The sequence below is a fragment of the Notechis scutatus genome, chromosome 2, assembly GCF_049901735.1.
Source record: "Notechis scutatus isolate UNSWTSFEM ecotype Mainland chromosome 2, rNotScu1.2, whole genome shotgun sequence".
Lineage (NCBI taxonomy): Eukaryota > Metazoa > Chordata > Lepidosauria > Squamata > Elapidae > Notechis > Notechis scutatus.
Genome location: NC_142010.1, coordinates 249,379,037 through 249,406,313, shown reverse-complemented (window position 1 = coordinate 249,406,313; position 27,277 = coordinate 249,379,037). Strand labels below are relative to the sequence as shown.

Here is a 27,277-nt window from a genome sequence, read left to right as displayed (position 1 = left end):
GCCCAGGAAAGGCCGTCCCTCTCGGATGCCGAGGGGCGGAGAGCCGCGCGCAATCTGGCATAGCACATTGCATCAGCCCAGCCGGCGGTGTTTCCTTGCTGCTTCCCGGGCGCGCTTGACAGTAGTCCTGCGGACAGGTTCATTCTGTGTAGACGAAGGGATGGAGGCGGCCGAGAAGCAGGTAAGCAGCAGCCCCCTCCCTGAGCGTCCTTTCCCGGCCCCGACTTCGGTTCCCCGGCTCCTCTGGCGGTCGGCCTTATTTGGGTTCCCAGACCGCGCCGGCTTCTCCAAAAGGCGACCACGCCGGTCGGGTGAAGCGGACCGGCGGCGCGACTTTTCCTAGGGTCCCTTTACTCTTTTGCCTTCTCTTGTGGCCTCTCCCCTTGCTCCTGACCTCTCAGGGTGCCGGATTACAACTCCCATAAGGCTGCTGAAGGATCAGGCAGGTGGGGCAGGTTGGGAGATCCCGGAGGGGAGAGACTGGCCTACTGAAACCCACGTCTAAATGAGATCGATTGAAAGAAAATGTTATTTTGTTTTTCTCCCTTTGAGTTTAATTCTTAACAGTGCTTTCGTTTTCTCTTCCCGAGTCACGGGTGGTGAGCTTTTTAGGCATCTTATATTTATTGTTGTTGTTGTTGTTGTTGTTTTAAAAGTGACAAGCAGAATTTCAAATGATTGAAATCGAGGGAAAGGGCTTCGATTTTTATTTTATTTTATTATTTTTCTTCCTGTGAGTTTATTCCTACTTTCATTTTCTCTTCTTCGATAATGGGTGGTGAGCTTTTTGGGGAAATCATGTGGTCACATATTGTGTGTACAATTTCCATGGTGACCAGATTGTATCTCAATGCAATATATATTTTATTTCCTTTTTCTGATTGGAATAATTCCAATATTTTATTTATACTGATGCAAGAGTTTTAGATGCCACTAATGTGTCTGGATCAAATTGAGAGATGTTTTAATTGCAATTTTAGGCAGTGCTAAATATATTGCAGTAATAACTCATGGCTTTTATTTTATTTTATTATTTTTCTTCCTGTGAGTTTATTCCTACTTTCATTTTCTCTTCTTCGATAATGGGTGGTGAGCTTTTTTGGGAAATCATGTGGTCACATATTGTGTGTACAATTTCCATGGTGACCAGATTGTATCTCAATGCAACATATATTTTATTTCCTTTTTCTGATTGGAATAATTCCAATATTTTATTTATACTGATGCAAGAGTTTTAGATGCCACTAATGTGCCTGGATCAAATTGAGAGATGTTTTAACTGCAATTTTAGGCAGTGCTAAATATATTGCAGTAATAACTCATGGTTTAAAACATGAACGGAAAAAGCTGATCTCCTCTTCTTCACCTTCTCACCTTTCTCCTCCTCTTCTTTCCCATTTAAATCCCATTGACATCCAAAAATGAGAGTTAACTGGTTTTCAAGCTGCGATTGTTCCAGGATATAAATATAACTTGTAAATCATATTATCAGAATATTAAATCAGAATTATATCTCATTTCCTACATCATTCAAATATAACTTCCAATTTTTAATAGTAGAAATGTTTGAAGAGGTGGCTAAAAGTAGAGCTGCTCTCCTGCCATCATGTCAGCTAAGTCATATAATTTATTTCTAATTGTGTTGGAGTTGATTATTCATGTTCAGTAGAAAAGCTGCAACATCTATTTATGTTGATTTTTTTTTTCATTAGCTGAATTGCAAAACATTTTCAACTCAATTTTTGTTATCAGTTTCAATAACTTTCTGTCCCCTTCCTATGAAGTTAGAGACCACAAAAATAGTTCTGCAGGTAGTCAGTTTCAGTTTTCCTTGCCCTAGCTTATTGCAATATGGTCTAATCCAGTTCCTCCTTTTGGGGGCTATTTCACTTCCATATCTTCCTTTATTTTACATGATTTTGACTTGAAGATGCCTAAACCTGCAATCACAATCAGATGGAACATTGAGATACTACCTCTGATCCTTTTGTATATGGGCTGATGTTGCACACACGTATAGAAAAGCAGCGGGTTTTACCTCTCAATTCCACATCTACTGTCATAATTACATTACTCTAAAGCAGGGGTGTCCAACCTTGGCAACTTTAAGACTTGTGGACTTCAACTCCCAGAATTCCTCAGCCAGCTTTGCTGGCTGAGGAATTCTGGGAGTTGAAGTCCACAAGTCTTAAAGTTGCCAAGGTTGGACACCCCTGCTCTAAAGTGTAACCCAGCATATCTCCTCAAAACTGCCCATTTTTATACTTCGATTCAGAGTTAAATTCATCTGAATCTCAGTTACATCACCTTAAATCCTCAAACGATTTCAAGACCCATGTCTAGATATTCTTTTATTTATGTTAGAACAAGGGAAATTCAAATGTGATAGCTGAGATATCATTCTAGTAATCTTTATATGAAGTTATTTTAAAAACCAGGACACAATTTAACCCTCAAAAACCTAAGCATGTCAGATTTATTACTGAGATTTATTTCAATATACAAAATCAATGTTTTTCTACATGAGTTTCTAACTGATGCCATGCTTAGAACTAACTTGGACACTTTCTTTGGGCTTCTTAAAAAGTGAGAGCTGCACATTCCTATCTGTAATGTGTTATCTTTTCTTTTGATTTATTAAGAAAGCTGTCCCTAGCTAATGAAAATAGCTAAGATTTTATATTAGTTCGCATGCATTTGTACTCTTCATTTCATTAGTAAAAAAAAATTCCTTGAAGTTCGTAGTGTTTTTGAACAGGGTACTGATTTATGAACACTTTGAATTATGTGGCTTGATCACTTTCATTTGTTCTTTTAGATTCTGGTTGAGAAGGAGAAGAAAATTCCCGGAGAGAAGAAAAACATGGAAGGAACTGGTGACAGCAGTCGCTCTGAGGTTTGTCTCATCTTTATTTAACACACACATTAAACATTATACAGTCACTAATATTTGGACCCTGAATGTGTTTATTAGGAAATTAAATTTCCTGAATTCATTAAATAATATACTTACACATCTACTTTTTCTGCTCATGATTTTGTCTTCAATTCAAAACAGTAAAAAACAAGCAAGTAGTTAATTTCCCCTTCCATTTTCTTCCTCCCTTCCCCAATCATAACTGCCTCAACTTATCTTAAGAACCTTACGAGAAGATACCTGTACAGGTAGTCTTGGTTTTAGCAACCACAGTTGGAACTGGCAACTTGATTGTTAAGCAAAGCAACTATGCCTATGATCTTACTTCAGGATTCCTTTGTTTTACAGACCTGTAAACATCACAAAGACAAGGATTGGTCGCAAAGTTACTTTTTCATCACTGTTGTAACTGCAAATGGTTATTAAACAAGGCAGCCGTTAAATGATGGCTTCCTGTCCCAATTTCTACAGGTTTACTCATATAATTTTTAAAAATACATACAAATTTGGTTATATCTATAGCATATTTGTATATATGGGTATAGCTTTGAAAAGTGGCTTAATTGAAATGTGCTGGACACTGCAAGGATATATGCAGATCCTTTATTTTTCTAAATATACGTCTCTGGGGGATTATTAGACAATATTTCAAAACCACCTTGGATCAGAACAACAAGTCCCAAAGTTTGTTTCCATCATTAGATGACCGAATATCTTTCAGAAACTTAGAAATATTGCACACAGATTCAAGATTTCACCCAGCATTTGCTACTTAGCAATTTGTGCTTATCAATACAGGAAATTTATTTGGTTAAAACAGCTAATTCTAACTCAATGTGTGATTGTATTCATATTAATACTCAATGTCTTTAGTGCATTTAACACTTTTGAAACATTTTATGCACAATGCACGAGATCATTACCAAGAAGTTGCTCATTGGGGCATTTCTGTTACAATCGCCCACCATTCTTTTAAGAATCCTTCAGCACTCTGTGTCCATTGCACTTAATGACATGGTTAGTCATTATAGAGCTTTGGAGTGGAGAAAGGAGTCATTCTTGAGGTTTATTTCTTCTTGGAAGTTTTGTAAACCTCAAATCAAATTATTTTATGGTCGTAAACCTCAAGATTTCCTTCAGACTTGCTGAAAGATCTCTTTTTGGGGGGAAGAGGGATATAAAAAATTGATGGCTCCTTAGTGCTCTCTGAGCTTAATTGTTTTCTTGCAGACGTTTCATTACACAAGCTCTAGATGCACTGATGATGTTACCTAGTTGGTAATAAAACATCTGCGAGACAGCAACAAAGCTCAGAGACCACCAGGGACCTTCAATTTTATATATCCAATTTCAACCCCGAGCTACCAATATTCTCCTTTATTGATATATGAAATTCTTTAGACTGCCAAGATATGGGAAACTGAAGGTACTTAATAAATGTAGGCTCCAGAATATTTAGTTTTCTTTACCTTTCTCGATCCCATGCAGCTTAGTCCATGGCCTGACTATATTAACCAACGCTTGGAAATGTACCACAAACTTAAAGCAGAACATGATGCTCTTCTAGCAGAGCGAGCTGCTAAAGACAGTAAGCCCATTAAAGTGACCTTACCTGATGGCAAACAAATTGATGCTGAATCCTGGAAAACTACACCATACCAAATTGCCTGTGGAATCAGGTATATTTACCTTTAGAAAATTCATATTGCATTTATCATTCATAGACGCGTGCATTTAATTTTTAATCATTTGCTAACCATGTTCTTCTCAGTCATTTATAGCACCCCATTTTTCTGTATTGAGGGAACATCTTAATGACTTCTCTACATGCTGTACACAGGAATACACCGATGTTAATGTTTTTTTATTTAAATGTAACACAGTGGTCAATGGTAATACAAGACCTACATATTCTGTGCTACTTTGTACAGCTCAGGGATAGTATTTTGAGGAAACAACATTTAAATAAGACAATTACGTAATTTTTTTAAAAATCTAGCTATGTTGTTTCTGATCTTTTAGATGCCATGTGGTCATTTCTGGCGTTATAGTTAGGAAGAGATCAGAAGTGTGACAATTAGGTGTTGCCAAAAAAACAAAAACCCAAGTATATAGTCCAGATGTTGCTTTGTATTTGTGTATTTTATTTTATACTTCAGCATTAGTTTCCTTTCTAATTTAATCTGAAATCAGATACATAGCCAGTGTAGAGTCTCAGTAGAATTTACTTATCAAATTATATTTCTTCAGGGCTATTTGTTGTCATTTGTATTTTAGGAAGTATTATGATTTTTAAAAAGTTGTCAAATAATAAGTATATTATTAGGAATTTATCAGAATAGGACTACTCATCTCATCGGATGTCACAAACATGCAAGGTGAGAAATGGCAACAAACGGCCTATGAAAACTAGGTAACACTGCCATGAAAAATACTGAGAGAATGCATTGAACAAGAAAACATTAGAAAGCATTTTACAAGGTCCAGGGACACTCAGAGCAGGGGTCCCCAACTCCTGGTCCGTGGACTGGATCCGCGGCATGCCAGAAACCGGTCCGTGCAAAACATGCAAAACCACGCCCCCTCTGGCCCCATGGAAAAACCTTTCTCCATGGAACTGGTCCCTGGTGCCCAAAACGTTGGGGGCCACTGACTTAGAGAACGTATCAGTGTCCCATTTGTTGTGATCAATAAGTTTTTGATGTCACCTTGCATGTTTGTGACATCCGATGAGTAGTCCTATTCTGATATACTTATTCAGTTTGAATAATTTTTCAAAATTTGTCTCATTGCACGTTCCAGAAATACCTTTGCACTGGAAAAAGATACACGCAAACATATACATAAATAATTCCCTGACATCAGATTATACCACCTTATAAAATAATATTTAAATAATGAAAATGAGTTTGGGGATTTTGTTTTCCTGTTGCCATTGAGAATAAACAAGCAATAAAAAAAATAGTGTTAATATGTACCAACAACTTACATGACTATTGTTTCGCACTTTTAGTCAAGGTTTGGCAGACAACACAGTTATTGCTCGAGTGGATAAAATGGTTTGGGATCTTGATCGTCCTCTGGAGAAAGACTGTACCTTGGAATTACTCAAGTTTGATGATGAAGAAGCTCAAGCAGTAAGTCATCAGTTCAGTTGTATTAAAGGAACAGCCTCAGCAGGTGGAAGCTAAGCCAGGCCTAGTTTGTGCTTGGATGGAGAGACTTCCAGGGTATACTTCTATATGGCCATCTACTTGTGTGGTCTCCCCCCCAAGTATTGATTTTAATATATTGAGTCAAGCCCCAAAATGGATTGACAGCTGACTGTACAGTAAATAAACAACACAGCAATGTTCCTAGTACAAATAGAGAGGAAGGAGAACTTTGGGTTTATTGAAGTTTGCAGAAGGAAGGGTCATCATTTGGTGGGCATGATTGGCCTGGGCTTTTCCTGTTGTTTTTTGTGAATGAGAATAAACTGTGTTATACTATAATCTGATAATTCATGAATGTCTCAGGGTGGTAGGAAATTACATTGGCAGACTTAAATTTGACAGCATAGCATTAATTGGAGTCTACAAATACAGGCCTGATCTGCTCTCTTTATCTTTTCCCTCCCGTTAGGTGTACTGGCATTCTAGTGCTCACATAATGGGCGAAGCCATGGAAAGAATATACGGTGGTTGCTTGTGTTATGGCCCACCAATAGAGAATGGATTTTACTATGATATGTTCCTTGAAGATGGGTAAGCTTTCTGTGTGTATATGTTTATGTGAGGAGAAAAAGAGGTAAATGAGGAGAAAAAGAGGTAAATCCTATTTTCCTGGCTGAATGAGATTAGGATCTAATGACAGGTAGTCCTTGACTTATGACCACAATAGGGAATATAATTTATTGTTAAGCAGTGTGGCTTTTCATTGAGATGTCACATGCCTAAGACTTGTGACTTTCCCTGCCAGTTTTCCCCCTTGACTTTGCATGTTAGAAGCCATCTTGGAATGTTCTAGGTAGCGATCACATGACTGCAGCACTCCGCAACGATTGATGATGGGTGTGACGGGTGCCAAGCTCCCGAATTACAATCGCGTGACTGCAGGGACACCATGTTGGTAGTAAGTGAGAGGACCAGTTGTAAGTAGTTTTTCAACACTGTTGTAACTTCAAGTGGTCACTAAATAAGTAAGTCAAGGACTACCTACATAGGCTTCCAACATGAGTTCTTCAGATTCACTTATGCAAATCTTTACAAAAACTTAGCAACTCAGATATTTTCTGTGCCTTTCTTATAAGGGGATTCCTTGAACAGCTGTGAGTTTATCTCTGCATCTTTTCTGATGACTAGTTTGGTGTTTTTCTGGCTGGGAAGTTTAATAAGGATTTTTCTTCCTACAGATGGTTATAAATCTTTTATCTGCAAAGTTTATTGTTTCTGGTTTTTCGCCAGATGCTGCCTGTAAACGATTTAAAATAAAATACACATTTGTTGCTTTGATGGTGGAGGTTTCCAAACTAATAGGATTTTCTTTCTACCTCCTCCTTCAGGGCAGGGCAGCCCTCTTGACCTGGCAATTTGCTTTTAGTGATGACTGTATAAGAAGCAAAACAAAAAACCAGAAGTCAGACAACAATAAGTACAATTGATACTGATACATCTTCGTTTGTTTCAGGGGTGTGTCCAGCAATGACTTTCCTGCCATAGAAGTCTTGTGCAAGAAAATCATGAAGGAGAAACAACTTTTTGAGCGACTGGAAATTAAGAAGGAAACTTTGCTTGAAATGTTTAAGGTAGACACTAAAATACACTCTCATGCCAACTTTAGTTACTAGTGGAGCATTTAGGTACTTTTGCAACACTTTCTCAAATCATATGACATATTTCAACTGATTTTTATGATTCAGTTGGTGTCTTTAGCATCTCAGTTTTTGTCACCTCGAGTGTCACTAGAGGCTGATTGAATCCATCCTTTTCCTCTGTTTAAACTATTACATTATTTCTAGTTACATTACTTGGACCTCATGTTGGATGTGGGATGTCATGTCTGCAAAACAGGCCTGCCTTTATTGAAGGGTTTTCCAATCTTGGCAACTTTAAGATGTGTGGACTTCAACTCCCAGAATTCCCCAGCCAGACATAAAGTTGAAAGCCATGTGTCTTAAAAGTTGCCAAGGTTGTAAATCCTGCTTTACTGGCTTATACATCCCCTTTTCCCATTAAATCTAGAATCCTTACATTGCAAACCTTGTAATGGCTTAATGCTATGAAATTAAGTGTAAACACAGGGCTGGTTTTTACAAGAAAGCTGCAGGGATCTAAGCAGGAAATATGGTCAGAATTCAGTCTTTCCCCTTAATGAATTTCCCCTTAATGAATCTCCTCTGTGCAAACACTACAGTATGGCTTTGTATATAAACCCCCTTCATTTTCAAAGTTGTAAAATGACTTGAAGTAGGAAACATTGGACAACAATTATTAGGCTGTTGGTTTGAGCTCCAAGCTTGGAAATTTGGTTGCAAACGTTTTGCCACTGTTAGAGGAGACATCGTCAGTGTGTTTTGAGTTTGAGACACAACTCAAAGCACATGGACGATGTCGCCTCGAATGGCGACGAAACATTTGCAACCAAATTGCCAAGCTTGGAGCTCAAACCAACAGCCTAACTACCAAACCCAGCAACTAATATTCAAAGACATTTCAACAATAATTATTGCTTACCACCTCCCAATTTGATAGTTGCAACTACTTGGATAGCAGAATGCTTAACAACTGTTCAACATTTTGGTCAACTTTAAAAGAGGGACTTAGAACCCAGATTTGAAGTTCTGATGGTCAGGCCCACTCAGAAGTCACATGACTGAACTTTGGCCACTTGCAATATGGCTGCATTTACAGCTGTTTGCAACATCCTGCAATCATGTGATCAGTTTTTGGAAAAACCACACCCACAGCAAACTATAGCAAAAACCCTCTTTACAATTGTTACAATATATGACCATAATCGACAGAGTCCATTATAGTGATATGTCAAGGACTACCCCTGTAATGCTGTCTTATAGGATTCTGAGACGATAAGTGAGAATCTTAATGGTTTCCAGGCCTTTTGAATACTTTAGTATGAATGCAATGCAAGTGGAAATGCATGATTAAATTCATAGTGGAAAGCACAGATGCATGAAGAACTAGCTTTCATTAGACTATTTTTCAAACAACAGATATGTCTCTTGTGGGTAAATAGATTGTTTGTTTCAACATCAAATTACAGGCACAAGAAATTGTATCTTAAAATTAACATTAATTCTATATATTTTTTAAAATTGTCTTTTCAAACAGTACAACAAATTCAAGTGTCGGATCTTAAATGAAAAAGTCACCACTCCAACTACTACTGTATACAGGTAAAATAAAAGACAAACATCCCACCTAGCCTAGATTTTCTATTATTAACTGTAGGGTCCCCAGTTTTAAACAAAATTGTCTCACTTTTAATTTGGAAAGTATATTATAGGCCCTTTCACAAAATACCTAGCATGGAATGTCTTCCCAGTCATAACACTACCATATGGCCAATTGGAACAATTTATCTCCATTGCATACCTTAATCCAGTGTTTTGCAATCATGGTAACTAAGATATGTGGACTTCAACTCTCAGAATTCCCCAGCCAGCCATGGGAATTCTGGAGTTTGAAGTCCACACCTCTTAAAGCTGTTATGGTTGAAAAACATGGCTGCAATCCCTCATGATATTGTCTGACCGTTTATCTTCCTCTGTTTTCTCTGTGGGCAGGAGGACACAGTTCCAAAGAAAACCATGATATGCAGTAATCTACTGTTTTATTTTATAAGAATGTCAGTCTTGATATTGTTAGTGGATGACTGCTGCACATTCACTTTCCTTTTAATAAAAATAAGAAGTCAGTGTTTATGATACAATTTCAAGAAACTGAACCCTATCATTATCTTTTAGGTGTGGCCCTTTGATTGATCTTTGTAGAGGGCCCCACGTCAGACATACTGGGAAAATAAAGGCCTTAAAAATACATAAGGTAAGAAATTAAATTTCATCCTGTAATTATAATATATGCAGCTAGATCCTCACAATGAGAGCTTTGGGGCAAATTTTCTAGTTGAGTTTTTAAAATCCAGTCAAAACTTCCACGGAAAGATGCATTTGGTTTAGAGTTATTAGAATCTTTGGCATTTAGTTTGAAATCATTGCAGTGTAAAAATGTTTTTAAAAGTTCTGTCTCTTATTGAGATGAAGTAGAGCAGTGTAACTGTTAAAACACCTGGGAATACTTTGGTTTCATTGAAATCAGCGGGTCTTATACGTGAATAAATTGAGCCCCTTTATCATTTTTCCTTATTGCAGCTGTAATAAAGAAAGTACTTTATTTTAAAATATTTGTCAAACTCATCCCATAATTCTTTCAGAATTGGTAGCTGTGTTTATTGTTGCACACTAGTTTACATGTTTTCATGTTCCCTCCATCAACATGTTATTTAAGAGTTAGATTTGCACATCATAAGATACCCTAAATTATTTCTGAATTGTGGCAAATATATATGTTTAAACATAGATTGATATGTAGCATATATGTGAACGTCAGTAATTAGAGTGGCTCTGTAATAATACTCTGTAATGTTACTGAATCTTCTATAATTCCAGAATTCTTCTACTTATTGGGAAGGAAAGTCTGATATGGAAACCTTGCAAAGGGTTTATGGCATCTCCTTCCCTGATGCAAAAATGCTGAAAGAATGGGAAAAGTTCCAAGAAGAGGCTAAGAACCGGGATCACAGGAAAATTGGACGGGTAAGAGGAATTTCTGCTCAAATAGTGCATATGCTTTTTAAAAAAAAAACCATTTCTCATTCTTCTTTGCTACATGAAACAATTTCTCCACATCACTTTCAGTCAGGTTGCAAGACTGGTTTTAGGGTGTAGTATATTAGTATTGGGGTTGCTGCCAACTTTATTTCTGGTTTAAGGGATTTTTAGTGGTTTTACTTGTTCCTTAATTACATTTTATTATTTGTGATGCACTTGGTTTTAGTAGTTTGTGGGACACCCAGAGTCTTTGATTATTAAGTAAACAATACATGTGATCTTAGAAAGAAATTGTTCATCTGAATATTCTCCAACAATAGTGCAAATGTGGTAAGGAAATAAATAGGAAAACTGATTTTTTTTTTAAATCCCAAAGGATCAAGAACTCTTTTTCTTCCATGAACTGAGTCCTGGGAGCTGTTTCTTCCTTCCGAAGGGCGCTTACATCTATAATACACTGATAGAATATATCAGGGTAAGTCATAACAATTCATCTCTGTGGTATCAGCAGCACTCCTTGAGCTATGGTGGAGCAGTGGTTAGAGTGCAGTACTGCAGGCTACTTCTGCTGACTGCCAGCTGCCTGCAATTTGGCAGTTCAGATCCCACCAGGCTCAAGGTTGACTCAGCCTTCCATCCTTCCCAGGTGGGTAAAATGAGGACCCAAATTGTTGGGGGCAATAGGCTGGCTCTGAAACTGCTTAAAGAGGGCTGTAAAGCACTATAAAGCGGTATATAACTCTAAATGCTACTGCTATTGGTTCAATTCTTCTTCTAGAAGTTTTGCTGCAGCAGAAATGACCCTGGCTGCATTAAGGTTTCTACACAATGTACAGGCTTATTAAAATCATGCTGTCTTGGTCAATGCACTTACCGAATAGATCTGTTCTTCTTGTGGCCACAGTTTACTCAGCAGGTAAAGAACATAAGATGCCTCCTGTACTCCCTTCTAAAGACGGGGGGAAAAATTCTCATAGGCTATTTCATAAGCCTGAACTTATGATATGTCATAAATAGATACGTCATAAATTGTACAAGTCTGTAGGGCTCCAGCGAGCGGCCCAAATATCTTGACAATTGGCAGCTTGTGAGCAATAGAATCCACTCAATTACGCACATTTCTATTAATTTGGAGCTGATTAAATGCCTAGCCAGTCTATAGACCACTATTTCTCAACCTTGGCAACTTGAAGATGGGTAGACTTCAACTCCCAGAATCCCCCAGCCGTCACGTTTTATTACCCCTCATGATTGTAGAACAGAGCTGGCAATTATCTCTAATTGTTCTTGGTAATATTTGCAGAGCTTTCAGAATATGTGATTATTATGAATATGCAAAATATTCCGTGCATGAACTATTCCATGTGTGGAATAACTCTTTTTGAGGCGTTCCCAGTGGTGGCATCCTACCGCTTTGGCCCGGTTCAGCCAAACCGGTAGCGGCGATGAGCAGCGGAGACTGAACCGTTTCTCTCTGCCGCTCTGCTGTTGTTGGGCCCACCTGCCCGCCTTTTATCTTCTGCTTTTGAAGCACAGCTGCTTTGCGCGGCACAGAATAGCGCTGCGCAGCTGCTGCTGAAGCGACCGGGAGAGTGCAGGCTTGCTGGAGGTGAGTTGGAACGCTTCTGCGCAAAGCATGTGTTTGGCATGCGCATGCACACAAAGTGTGTGCACCGCACGCAAATCGTGCCCACTAAGCCACGCCCACCAAACCCGTGGTCAAAGTTTTTGAATCCCACTACTGGGCGATCCGATCCAAAGCGCATGGATGTGATAGAAATGGTTTGGGGCGAGAGTGGGGAGAAGCCAAGGAACTCAGAGGCAGGCGAGAAAAGCTATAGAAAGGTGAGACTGGGGCATTAAGACCGTGGCCAAATTTACTGTAGCAGTAGTGAAGACACGTGTTCAAAGAATGCATCCCTGATTACCATAGTGCAGGTGGTCTTCAGTTAGTGACCACAAGTGGTAGCAATTCTGTCATTAAATGCTTCAGTCACAAAGCAGAAAATTGTGTGACCGGAACAGGCTTATGATGTGACTTCCCGTTTGGCTATTAAGCAAAACAAAACTGGTTGGAAAGTAAGCAAACAGTGATCATGTAACTATGGGATGCTGTGACAGGAGGCATAATCAAAGGATTGGTCACAAAAATGGTTTAATACGGTTATAAATGGTCGCTAAATGACACAGTAACGTCAGCAGGGACTGACTACCTGTAGATTTAATTGTTTTAATTCTGAGTATGGCTCATTGGTCACAATAAAAGAATACACATTTCTTTTTTAAAAAAATAAACTTTATTAAGTTTTCAAATTTTAAAAACATAAAATAAAACACATTTCTTTTATATGTTAATGACTGTAGATTATTGATTGTAATGAAGAATGTATCTGTATTGGTTAGGAGAAAATTGCTTTAATTATGCACAGATAGTCCTTGATTTACGACTCATTTGTTTAGTGACTGTTTGAAGTTATGTCGGCAAGGAAAAAAGTTGACTTAATGACCATTTTTCACACATGTGACCATTGCAACATCCTCATGATCACATGGTCCAAATTTGGATGCTTGGCAACCGGCTCATATTTAATGATGGATGGAATGTCCCAGGATCATGTGATCAACTTTTGCGCCCTTGTGAGTCAACGGGGAAGCCATTTTCAGTTAATGGCCATGCTATTAACTTAAGTTCAGGGATTCCCGTAACAAGTGTGGGACGAAAAGTCCTAAAATGGGGCAAAACTCACTGAACAATTGTCTCACTTAGCAACGAAAATGGGCTCATTGTGATCGTAGGACTTACCTGTGCATGATTCTCTCTGCTAAATGTGGCTTTGGCTCTTTGATTTTTCAGAGCGAGTATCGAAAGCGAGGCTTCCAAGAAGTTGTGTCTCCAAACATCTACAACAGCAAGCTTTGGGTGACCTCTGGCCATTGGCAGCATTACAGCGACAACATGTTTTCGTTTGAGGTGGAAAAGGAGATCTTCGCTCTGAAGCCCATGAACTGTCCTGGACACTGGTACTGGATTTATGCCAACTTTTAGATTAATTGCTCTCTTTTTTCCCTCCTTCCTATTCTGCTTTGGTCTAGAATTTAATACCTTACTCTTGGAACGTGCTTGCAGATATTTGTCACCAAAAGCCCATATAGCAATGCTTCGTTGCTGTGGCTGCGATCAATTTAATAACTGACACATGTCTGTTTAGGCAGGGGTGGGATTCAAATTTCTTGACAACCGGTTCTGTGGGCGTGGCCTAATTTGTGGGTGTGGCTTGGTGGTCATGTGACTGGGTGGGTGTGGCTTATATGTAAATATTATAACTATTTATGTAAATATTGATTTTTTTTATATAAAAAAGAGAGCAACTTCTATCCAAAATCAGGCAAAGCAGATTGAGTTGCTTTGTACCACAGATTCACTCACAGATCTACCTTTCTGCAATCTGCTGCCTGAGTCTGCACTGAAAAATAGAAGCTTCAGCCCTCAGGAAGGTTCAGCTCTACTCTCAGGCCACTTCTCCCTCACCCTCCAACTCCTGACTGGGCCTCAGGGAAGCCTTTTGGGTGAAGGCAAAGCAGTACAACAGTGATTTAGATTAGCTAGAAAGCAAGAAATTCGAGGGGAGGGGAGGGGCCAGCCAGTGGCACGATTTGCCGGTTCTCCGAACTGCACAGAATCATAACAACCGGTTCTATAGAACTGGTCCAAACTGGTAGACTCCCACCCCTGTGTTTAAGTAAACATGTACTGTATCTCCTCCTCTGGTACGGTGCTTGGCTAGCTGCTTCTCTTCTGTCTGATACCTTTGGAAAACACACAACTGTCAACACAAGTTTTCTGTTTATAAATCTGTGTATACATTGCCAAAAACACAGTATAGTTTAGTTGGGAAAGATAAAGCTAACATGTTGAGAATCTGTTAGTAAGATGAGTGAGGATAGTAGAGATTCAAGAAGTTAAAATTTGAGTGGGGAAGAAGGGGAAAGATGGTTTTTTAAAAAAAGTCAGGTTTTTGTTCTGAATATCTGTCCTGTTTAGTGATTAAAATTACAACAGCGTTGAAAAGAATGAACTTTAGAACTGGTCCTCACACTTACAACCATTGCAACATTCTTGTGGTCACATGATCAAGAATCAGGCACTTTCCATCCAACAGGAATTTACCACCATTACAATGTTCTGCAATCCTGTGAACACTGTATGCTTCACAAATGGCTTCCAACAAATAGACTTGATGGATAAGCTGGCAGTAAAATCTCAAGTCATGATGACATGATGTCTTGTTTAATGACCACATGTGACTCGCTTATCTGCTGCAGAAGTGAGGCTATAAATCAGTCTACTGCAGTCATGTGATGTCTCTTTTAATGATGTTGTGATTTGTTGACTGCCAGAGGAGATGGCACTCGAGTCAGATGAGTCGGAGGAGATGGAGAGGGAGCCGGCAGAAGGAGCAGGAAAGGGAAAATTTCTAGTTGGGGAAAACTGGTAGATTTGTAGAAAAGCATTTGCTTTTCAAGACTGCTTTTGATTCTTCATGTGGCTATTCTCAGCAGTGTCATCCCAGTCAGATGTCAACAATTTGTCTTACTTTCTTCAGTCTTATGTTCGATCATCGGCCAAGATCATGGAGGGAGCTGCCTCTGCGCCTGGCTGACTTTGGAGTTCTGCACCGTAACGAACTGTCTGGGACGCTGACCGGTCTCACCCGAGTGAGGCGATTCCAGCAAGATGACGCTCACATATTTTGTGCCATGGAGCAGGTGGGAAATGATCTCGGGCAAGGGTGTCAAACTCAAGGCCTGAGGGCTGGATCCGGCCTGCGGGTTGCTTAGATCTGGGTCGCGGGGCTGCCCTGGAAACAGTGAAGGACTGGTCCGCAGTGTGTCTGCCAGCTAAAACAGAGCTTGGGAGGGCCAGGTGCGGAGCGCTTGGGCCACTGGTGCCCCTGACATGAGTGACGTCAAACTGGTCACACCCCCTTGCCGCGCCACATCCCCCCCGAGATAAAACACAACCTTGATGCGTCCCTCAATGAAATCGAATTTAACACCCCTGATCTAGGGCAATTTAAGGAAAATAGTGTTATAAAAATGAATGGATATTGACTGCATTGGGTCTTTTTATTTCATGGATAGATTGAAGGGGAGATCAAAAGTTGCCTGGAATTCTTGCGCGCTGTGTATGATGTCTTTGGTTTTTCCTTCAAACTTCATCTCTCTACCCGTCCCGAAAAGTTCCTTGGAGATATTGAAGTGTGGAATGAAGCTGAAAAGGTATATTTGTGTCCTAAATATAGTGGTTTGTTCATTTATTTCCTATAATAATGTAGTAAGCAGGCCTACATAAATCAGTCTAAGAAAGCTGTATCCAAATATATAATTCCCAATTTGTAGTTTGGGGGTTGAATTGTGCTGAATCTGCAGCCCCTGATGTCCTCAAATAACTTTTCTCAGAGGGGATGAAAAAAGAACACATTCTTTATGTGAATTTTTCCCCTATAACATTAGATGCACAAGTTCCATATAGATTAGAGGCAGCAGGAAAGAAAAGAGCTGTTAGAATGAAGGTTGAAGGGGACAAATTTTAAGGATCTAAAACAGAGGTCTCCAAACTTGGCAACTTTAAGACTTGTGGACTTCAACTCCTATAATTCTGAGAATTGAATTCCATAAGTCTTAAAGTTGCCAAGTTTGGAGACCTCTGGTCTAAAAACTGACCTTGTGAACTGGATAAATCTAACACAACTTTTTGGACTGACAACTTTTATTAATTTTGTGAACTATAGCATGGAGGTGATTCCTTCTGATCTTTGGCTATCATAGCCATAGGATGCCATGAACTTTGGGCTACTATAGATTTAAATGGTTCTCCTACTTGGCTATAATTCAGACTGCAGAATCCATTGCCAGGCAAAATAATTTTAGTGGATAACATAAGTAAGTTTAGTCTAAAAGCACATGTTAAGTATATAATTAACTGATGCTCAGCGTATTTTTAGTCCACCTTAAGAGATTCTGAGATTGGAAGGAAGAGAGCTTCCAGATAATAGGATAGCACTATGATTCAGCCTAGCTAGGTGAATATAGTATTTACTGATACAGAGTTGTATATATTGCCAGCTTCTTGAGACTTAAGGCAGTTAACAAAACAGAAGTAAAGCAGTTACCAGGGTTATCACTGACTTGGATATGCAAACATACACACACACTCACAAAAGTAAGAAGTAAATTCCTCTAATGTTTGAGTTGTGAAGAAGAGAAACAACAAATTATTTTGCTTAGAACAAATCCATTAATATTTGGCATATCATTTTCCACTAGCAACTTGAAAATAGCCTGAATGAGTTTGGAGAGAAATGGGAACTGAATCCAGGAGATGGAGCTTTCTATGGGCCAAAGGTTAGTAAATCACCTTAAGAGAATATTTTAAAACACTGTTTCATTTTCCGTGAAGTTGTTTTTGTAATTTGTTTTATTAGAGAAACTGTGCACTGTTTGCTTAGCTGTGCTTAACTCCCATTATACCATGATTCCCTTCAGGGCTCCGAGGTTATTTAGCAGAATATTCAGGCGGGAGGGTGAGAAAAGTTCTCTACTTACTCCTGTACCATGAAATGGGGACAGGTTGGTGTACGTGTGTGACAAGCTAGCTCACGTATTCTTAGCCTTCCTATTTGACTGTTGAATAAGTCATGTTTATCAGGGCAGCTGATCTGAGGAATGGAGTTAACCCAGTGTTTCTCAATCTTGGCCACTTGAAAATGTGTGGACTTCAACTCCCAGAATTCTTCAGCCAGCAACACTGGCTGGGGAATTCTGGGAGTTGAAGTCCACACATCTTCAAGTGACCAAGGTTGAGAAATATTGGACTAGACCAGGGGTCGGCAACCCACAGCTCTGGAGCCACATGTGGCTCTTTTATCTGCTGCGGCCAAGGGTAGGCTGCTGGGGGTTCGCAGGGGTTCAGAAGAACCCCTAGCTAAGATTCTGTGCAGTTCGGAGAACCCCCAAATCCCACTCCTGGCTGGCCCCACCCACCCTCCCAGGAGTCCCCACGTGGCTTATTTTGGATGCAGATACATGCAAGGCGCGCACGGGGGCTCAGGGAGGGTGAAAAAAGGGCCTCCCAGAAGCTCAGGAAGACTGGAAATGGGCCTGTTTCTGGCTTCCAGAGAGTCTCCATAGCCTGGGGAGGCCATTTTCACCTTCCCCGGAGGCTCAAGGAAAGCCTCCGGAGCCCAGGGAGAGCAAAAATGCTCCCCCACCGTGGTGCAGGAGGCCGACTAGGCCACACCCACCCAGCAAATGGGCAGAGAACCCTTTGCTAAAATTTTTGAAGCCCACCTCGGCTGCGGCTTCCTGTCACTCAAAATATGTGTCATAACTGCCAATGTGTGCCACATGCCGGCATGCTATTTATTGAGCTTTTTGACCCTCAGTAGGCCAGCCATGGATAAATCCAAGAAAAGAAAAGTTTCAGAAGAAAACAGAAGATTTAATTCAACTACATATGCTAGTTTTGTGGCTGCTCAGGAAATAGTCAGCTGTTTACAGACGGAGATTATAAAAGAATCATTAAGATTTCAGAACATCTATTTGCAGACTTCAAAAACAAGAGTGAAATTGTGCAGAAAATCAGAGATATGCCTGTTTCGAATCTACATACGTATGTGAGCAGGTCTTCTCCAACATGAACTATATTAAAAACAAACACTAGACTAGACTCTTCTATATACAAGTCTGTTTGGTATTAGCTAAACAGAATTGTATATATATAAGAATTGCATGTAACAGATTTGTATGTGCGATGCAATGTGGTGATATTTTATATGAGATAAATAGGGTGAAGATAGTCCCTCCCTAATCGTTCTCAGAGTATATGGCAGAATCTTTCATCTGGCAAGATTCTGTCTAGGAAACAATGAAGAGCTCAGCTTTGAAGTATCAACACATTTCATTGTTTTGCGGGCCTGACAAGTACAGTGCTGACACTTTGCAAAATGAAAATGAGGGGAACACACCTATTCCTGTATCATTTAGAGACAAAGACAGTTCTTTACCATTTTCGTACCAAGATGAACTAGATTGTAAAGCAAGATAGTTTTAAAAAAAAATTCCTAATGAAATATCTTAGGAAACCTTTTGCTTGGCTGCTGATTACAAAGATTGTGGAACGAAATGAAATAAATAAAATAAGCCAGATATAGGCACCGTACCGTTAAATGAAGGAGTTAATGACTGATCTTCCTTTATCTTTGAAGATATTTCACTTCTTATCCACAAAGCTTCTTCACTTCTTCAGTGTTTGTAAGAATTCTGTCCATGTTTGTTTGTCTTAATCCTCTTCCTTTTTACCTCCCAAAAGATTGATATCCAGATCAAAGATGCCATCGGGCGGTACCATCAATGTGCCACCATCCAGTTGGATTTCCAGCTCCCTCTGAGATTTAACCTCACATACATGAGGTAAGTAGATCCTATGTTGTTGTTTTTTTTTAAATTCTTCATTTTATAATTCTCATCTAGTTAACTGGGTTTTGAAAATTACACTGATTTTATCTTCTAGCCATGATGGCAATGACAAAACGAGACCGGTGATTATACATCGTGCCATTTTGGGATCAGTGGAGAGGATGATTGCTATCCTGACTGAAAACTATGGAGGCAAATGGTATTTGTATTGTTATTTTGTACAGGCAGTCCTTGACTTACAACCATTCATTTAGTTCAAAGTTACAACAGCACTGGAAAAGAAATGGGACTCATGACCAGTTTTCACACTTACCATTTCAACATTCTGATGGGGAAGTGATCAAAATTTGGGTGATTTGACGAGTGGATGTATTTATGACAGGGGCACTGTCCTGGGGTCATGTGATAATCATGCGTAACCTTCACAACTGGCTTCCGACAAGCAAAGTCAATGGAGAAAACCCAGATTCACTTAACAACTGCATAATGGGTTAAGTAACTGTGGCAAAAAAAAGGTGTAAAATGGGGCACAACTCAGTTAACAACTGTCTTGCTTATCAACAGAAATTTTGGGCTTCATTGTAGTCATAAGTCGAGGACTACCTGTACACAAAAATATGAAACCATAACTGTCAGTTATAATTATTATTATATCGTACTCTCAAAGGTGCTTTTTCAAGAGACAATTGGACTTCCTTGTTTTTTTTTCTTTTGAAGATATTTTGCTTCTCATCCAAGAAGCTTCTTCAGCTCTGACAGGATAGTTGGAAATGGAAAGATTTATATTCCTTGCAGACAATAAATCCTTCCATTCCCCACTATCCTGTCAGAGCTAAAGAAGCTTTTTTGGATGAGAAGCAAAACGTCTTCAAAAGAAAAAAAAAGAAAGAAAGTCCAGTTACCTCTTGAAAAAGCACCTTTGGGGCAATCGTGACCCGGATGACTGAGAATCTCTACAGACTTTTATATCGCACCCCATACAATTACAGATGGTGTATATAATGTCCCTGCTTGCTATTTTCCCCACAACAGCAACCCTCAATAAAGGGGCTGCGTTTAGACATTGCAATAAATTCAACATTTTTAGAATAGAATAAAATTCTTTTTTTTTTTTTTTTGGCCAAGTGTGATTGGACACACAAGGAATTTGTCTTCGGTGCGTAGGCTGTCAGCGTACATCTAAACAGTAAGTCATAGGACATAGTTACAATCATTAATCATACATTACAAACAACAATTGATAATTCATAAGAAACCAGTAGGAGATAGTAGGAAAGATGAGAAATGCATTGAGAAATGTATCGTGGGAAATAACTTTTTCCTGGATTTTCCCTTTCCTCTTTCCCTCTGGTCTGTGCAGCTATTGAGAGCCACTTGGCTGTGACTTCTAACAGCTCACATCTTGGTCAACAAACTGATTTTAATAGTTGTCGGAAGCTTGTGAACTTCAAAGCATGAGCAATTTCAATTTGCCAGGATTAAGATTAACCACATTTCCAGCTTGCAGATTTAGCTACAGCTGCTCTCAAACGGAGGGAAAAGGTTTTTTTGCCTTACAGCCAGACTGCAATGGAGGATTTAGTGAGATCTGGTTTTGCTTGAGTCTACAAGCAGCTTGTGAATCTGTCAACCACCCAGTGGGGGATTTTTTAATTCTTTGGAAGCCATAACTATTTAGAGAACAGGTGGCCTTCCAATCCCTCTGCAGCTCTTATTCAAATTTCCATACAGTTGAGTTACAGGTCGTCCTTGACTTACAACCATTTGTTTAGCACCCATTCAAAGTTACAACAGTGCTAAAAAAAAGTAACTTACGACATTGTCTTATTAAAGCCATGTAAGAAACCTGTTGCGTTTTGACCTAGAAAATCTGTTCAATCTCAGTTAGTTGGTACAACTAGGATATCAAATCAGGATCTGACCTATTCTGAATTACGAAGAATAATTCTTTTTTTCTGATACTGTAAGAAATGCACAGTTTTGGAGCCCATTTGTACACTTTCTAAGAAATACAATTAACAGCAGTGCAGAAGGTCATTGTTGCTAGCCCACCCTAAAGTTAGCAGGAATTTGCTGTTATCTTTAAACATATAGCAGTGACTTCTGTTGTTTCTCTTTTGTCCAAGGCCACTCTGGTTATCTCCTCAGCAAGTGATGGTAATACCAGTTGGACCAACATGTGAGGAATATGCACAAAAGGTAAATTTCAATTTTTATTTTCTCCTATATGCAAAATCAACTTAGGAATCTCTAAAGATGTGAACATATCCAAAAAGAGAATGGCAAACTTCTTGGGGGGAAAAAGTCTTGCTTTTTGAGAGCAGCATAGATGGATTCTATGCTGTCAGAGACTAAAATCCAGAAGTCCTTTTAGGACATGTAAACAAAATCCACAGAAGAACAGATGCAAACTATTTGCATTGCAAAGGAACATTTTGTATGTAGCTCACAGTTTGACCAATGTTTTAATTCCTTACTTACAAATCTATTTTGAAAGTGAGCATCTGTTAAAGGGGAACCGAGAAGTGGATTCCTAGCTGTCCAATAGAGAAGGATATCTGGGGAGATTTGTCTATTTAAGTGTGATTAAAGGCAATTCTGCTTGGGGTTTTGGATAGAGAATAGGAATAGAGTACAGTAGTACAGTACATAAGCTTTAGTGTACATACAAGCAACAAGTGATAAATCATGATCATAATCATAATACGATCATCATAAATCATAAGATACAACACTCAGTGATAGTCATAAGATACTAAATAAAAGCAACCAACATAAATCATAAGATAGAAACAACAAAGCGATAGTCATAAGGAATAGGTAATAGGAATGACGAAAAGGATAATCGTAATATAGCCCTATGACATGGCTTGATATCCTAGGGCAGGAGTGTCAACTCAACGTCGTCACGACGGTGTCACATAACATATCGGGACTTTTTTCCCCTTCGCTTAACCAGGTGTGGTCATGGCCAGCGCGTGATGCATCCAGCCTGCAAGCAGGGAATTTGAGAGCCCTGTCCAGGGCATAAGACAGTGTTTTGGGAATTAGTTGTTTAGCAGAGTGATGACATGGGGGAAAACTACTTTGTTTATGACTGTGCAGTTATATGTGTGTTTCTGTATGAATGTAATGTTTCCATTGGCAAAACTTTATTACTATGTTCTTGAGAAATGAATCTAGATCCGAATCACAATTTGTTTTCCTGTCTGCATCTATCTGAATATCTTTAAAAAACATGCTGTTGCGAATACTTACTACATAAATATTGTAGGGCTTAACTTCTAAATGTTGATTTGATTACAGACTCTCTTGACTATTCAAATGTCATATTGGTGGAAACAAAGCTTGCTATTTTGATTTGGAGAATTGCAAAGCCCCCAAATGCATTTCCTTTCAGATGTTTGCTTCATGCATAATCTAAAACTTTGTTGATTTGGTTCTCCCAAAGGTGAAGCAACAGTTCCATGATGCTGGTTTAAGGGTGGATGTTGACGTGGACCCTGGTTGCACTCTGAATAAGAAGATCAGAAACGCTCAGCTTGCTCAGTACAATTTTATTTTAGGTAAAAGTGTCTCTGTGCAGTGTGTGTATGTCTAGCTCCATTTGAGCAATATCCGCTTTAAAGCATCATCCAGAAGCAGACATGATATTCTTCCGATTTGTGTTTGTGTTGGGGTGGGGGGGGGGGGGGGTGGGGGGGGGGGGGGGGGGGGGGGGGGGGTGGGGGGGGGGGGGGGGGGGGGGGGGGGGGGGGGGGGGGGGGGGGGGGGGGGGGGGGGGGGGGGGGGGGGGGGGGGGGGGGGGGGTGGGGGGGGGGGGGGGGGGGGGGGGGGGGGGGGGGGGGGGGGGGGGGGGGGGGGGGGGGGGGGGGGGGGGGGGGGGGGGGGGGGGGGTGGGGTTTGGTTTTTTTTTTTTTGGGGGAAAAAGTGGTTGCCTGCTTGTTAATGTACAAAGTTGCTGTTTTGCCAGCAGCATTCTGACATGTAAGGAAAGCACCTTTATTTAGATGCACGAGTTCTCCTTTTAATGAGTGCCACTTTTGGAACAAATCTGAGCTTCCTGGTCTGTATAGCTATTAAATTGCACTAGGTCTTCATTTGTAGCAATAGACCTTCATCAATTGCTCTGCTGGCTTCTCAGATTGACGGAAAATGCTGAGAGCTGTGCTATACCGGAAGCTGTTCTCTAATTCGGTGTTTCTTGACCGTGGTGATTTTGAGGCAGGTGGACTTCAACTCCCAGAATCCACCTGTTGAGTTTTTGTTTGTCAAACATGTACAAGATAACAAGTATAGGTATGAACATAAACATGAACAAAGAAAGTAAATACAGATAAATGGGGACAGTAAGACAGGGACGGTAGGCACGCTGGTGCGCTTATGCACGGCCCTTTTAAGGACCTCTTAAGAATGGGGTGAGGTCCATGGTAGACTTTATTTAAGAGTTGCATCAATCAAATCTTTATTATTGTCGTAGACCAACATAAGAAGGGTGAAATGCAAATAATAATTTTAAAGCTAAAATATAGAAAATATACAGTTAAAAAAACATTAAAAATGAACATGTGTGTATTAAATAAACTCCGTAAAAGTTGACATATTTGTTGAGTTGGAGTTCACCTGTCTTAAGGTTGCCATGGTTGAGAAACACTGCTAATGAAAGAACTAACAAAAATGTCATGCTGTTTTCATACCAAAGTACATAAACAACATCAAACACAATTGTTACACACACACACACACACACCCTCAGAAATGGTGTATGGTCTCCTGCTGGATGGGGAGGTTGGACTAGATGACCTACAAGGTACCTTCCAATTCTGTAATTCTGTCTATTATTCTGATGCTATATGGTTTTTCCTTTCTATTTTAACACCTTTCTCATGACTTTATTTGAGAGGGGGGAGCAAGTGTAAATAGGCCAATCCTACTTCATGAATTTGCATCTATTTTGCTTTTGTGTAAATGCTTTGAAATGCAAATAGCATGCAAATTCTACTTTAAATGCACAATAATCAATTGCTGATTTCCTGCTATTAATTTGGTAATGAAATCCAATTGATGCTATTTCTGTCATAGAGCTGCATATCAGCAGCGGTTTTTCTGCATGCTGTTCTTTAGATTTCTTGTGAGTCACATATCTATATTGCAGTTGTCATAAGAACAGTGGAGTCAGAAGGGCAGAGAAACAGTAATACAGCAATTCCAAATATTTCTAATATAAGCTGCTCCTGATAAAAAATGCCCAGAAAGTATTAATTGTCCCCTTAAGCAAACAATTTTATTTCCAGTCTTCTGATGAGATTAAGTGCTTTTCTCAAACTTGGCATTTCTAAGCTGTATGGAGTGCAGCTTCTAGAATTCTGCCTTGGGCATTCTGGGAATTGAAGTCCACATCATTGGCAAGTTTGAGAAACACTGCGTTAAATGATCTCATTTAACTTCCACTCTTCTAATTTAGAATCTTCTAATTCTGATTCAACTTTTAGTCTTTTAATTTTCAGTGCTTTTTTCAAATGACCATTGTCAATATTTTACAGATTATTTTTCCTTTGTATGAATTATCTTGATAGATTTCTTACTCTTTTCCCCACAAACCCTCCCCAAACAGTACATTTTATTGGTAGATTTTTTTTCCATACATCATATTCAGATTTGTATAGAAGGAAACTCTTATCATTTTTCCATACTGTTATGATGGTAATGACAACGATCCTTTTTTGGCCATAATAGCAATAGCACTTAGACTTATATACTGCTTCACAGTGCTTTACAGCCCTCTCTATAAGCGGTTTACAGAGTCAGCATATTTCCCCCAACAATTTGGGTCCTCATTTTACCCACCTTGGAAGGATGGAAGGCCGAGCCAACCTTGAGCCTGGTGAGATTTGAACTGCCAAATTGCAGGCAGGCAGCAGCAGAAGTAGCCTGCAGTACTGCACTCCAACCACTGTGCCACCGTGGCTCATTACAATAGTGAAGGCACCATCATTTTATTTTTATTATTTGTCAATAGCTTACAAGATAATAAACATAAGTATAAATACAGGAAAATAGGATAATTGGGGACAATAGGACAGGGACGGTAGGCACGATTGTGTGCTTATGCACGCCCCTTACAGACCTCTTAGGAAGGGGGTGAGGTCAATAGTGGTTAGTTTGAAGTTAAAGGAGTGGGGGTTAGAGGATGTAACAAACAGAGTCAGGTAGTGCATTCCAGGTATTGACCACTCTGTAGCTGAAGTCGTACTTCCTGCAATCAAATTTGGAGTGGTGTACATTAAGTTTATATCTATTGTGTGCTCTTGTATTGTTGCAGTTGAAGGTGGAAAAATCATTGATTGGTAGTACATTAAAGGAGATTATTTTATAAACTATGCTTAAATCAAACCATAGGCGGCATAGTTCTAGGTTGTCCAAATTTAAAATCTCAAGCATTCTTGAGTATTTTATAGTAATGTATTGCATCTCCTTTTCTGACATTGTTTTTCTTCACTTTCTTTCTCTCTATCTGCCTTTTAGTTGTTGGTGAGAAAGAGAAGGCCTGTGGGACTGTGAATATCCGTACGAGAGACAACAAAATTCACGGTGAACGTACTGTGCCTGAAACAGTAGAAAGGCTACTGCAACTAAAGCGTGACCACAGCAAAAATGCTGAAGAAGAATTTTAACCAAATCCTTTGCTTCTTTACCTCCAATTAGAGCTAGCTTTCTCATTCTCTCCTATGTTAGTTTCGAGAGATATAAAGTTTTGCACTATCCAGTCTTTGAAATAAATCCTACACATTTATAGGTTCAGAATTCAGATAAGAGATGAAACTGAAAATCTTGGTAGGATGAGGGAGATTATTTTGAGTAGCAACTGGATAAAAGCTTCAGAAATGAACTATCTTAAGATCCAGAGTAAAGGCTAATCCGGGATTCAGATCAAACCTCTTCACTGTTTTTCTTCACAGAATAAATTTGGTTAAAAATGCCTTTGAATTTTCGACAAAGAGTTCGTGTCCGTGGGGTTTTGTTTTGTTTTTTGGTGGTTTACAATTCCTGTTCGTTCTTCTGTTTCATTTACAACAGTTTGCCAAACTTGGCAACTTTAAGAAGGCTGGGAAATTCTGGGAGTTGAAGTCCACACATTTTAAAAGTCCACAAGTTGGACAAACACTGATTTACAATATAATCTAATGCAGAACATCAAAACTCTCCCAATATTTCCCTGCATCAGGTCGGTTCTGTTGTAAACAGTTAGATTACCTACACTTCTGAGATTTAAAATAGGATCACATCCTGCTTAAAGTTGAATAAATGATGTCTCCTCTTACAGGGCAACTGTTAACTGTTTCTCCCGCATCTGTGATGTTATGCAGTACGGAGTGTGAGAATCAACCCTATTTATGGGTTTTCAGGAAAGATCATGACAAGAGCTGAGAAAGATAATAGTTCTAATGTCATTTAATCTAATTTAAATACACCATCATTTCTCCATTAGAGTGGTGTGGTGGCCTAAAGGTGGAGCTCTCACCTCACAATCAGGAGGTTGTTGAGTTCAATCCTAGGTAAGAGGCAGATATTTTTCTCTCTGGGGACAATGAGAATATATCTGCTGAACAAAACTCCGCAGTGGTGACAGGAAGGGCATCCGGTCAGTAAACACTCAGCTCCATTCAGTTGCCAAGACTCCACCCCGCAATGGACTATGGGATCGTTAAAAGGAGATGAATGGAGGATGATCATTTCTCCATTATCAATTTTCAGATTCTTTATAGTGAATGGTGCTCGGCCAGCCCCTCTAGGAAATTCTTCTTAAAAACCATTCTGATACTAAGAGATATTTTTTTTCCTTCTGTACGGAATGCAGTTAGTTTGCGTGCACGCATGTGCATTTTACTTCCAGATCTTACGCACATTTATGTAGTCTTCAGTTGCCAATAGTCCATGACTACACTAGTACAATATAAATGCTGAGTTCCGGAACAAACGCTTAATTAAGAGAGCCAAGATCACTACCCACAGATAATACTGCTCATTCAGGCATGATGTATTATTATTTGGTG

At 39.4% G+C, this 27,277-nt stretch overlaps 1 protein-coding gene across 1 annotated transcript; it reads left to right on the top strand.

The window, feature by feature from the left end:
• The first annotated feature begins 22 nt into the window (after window positions 1–22).
• Window positions 23–26,221, top strand: TARS1 (threonyl-tRNA synthetase 1). The gene is made up of 19 exons (XM_087958534.1): window positions 23–181; window positions 2,819–2,896; window positions 4,406–4,596; window positions 5,931–6,054; window positions 6,542–6,663; window positions 7,586–7,703; window positions 9,247–9,311; window positions 9,882–9,960; window positions 10,584–10,730; window positions 11,122–11,220; window positions 13,600–13,766; window positions 15,350–15,512; window positions 15,888–16,025; window positions 17,073–17,150; window positions 19,117–19,217; window positions 19,318–19,422; window positions 21,350–21,422; window positions 22,675–22,789; window positions 25,749–26,221. The coding sequence occupies exons 1-19, from the start codon at window positions 26–28 to the stop codon at window positions 25,895–25,897; spliced, it is 2,268 nt and encodes a 755-aa protein (XP_087814660.1). The 5' UTR covers window positions 23–25; the 3' UTR covers window positions 25,898–26,221.
• The last annotated feature ends 1,056 nt before the right edge of the window (window positions 26,222–27,277 follow it).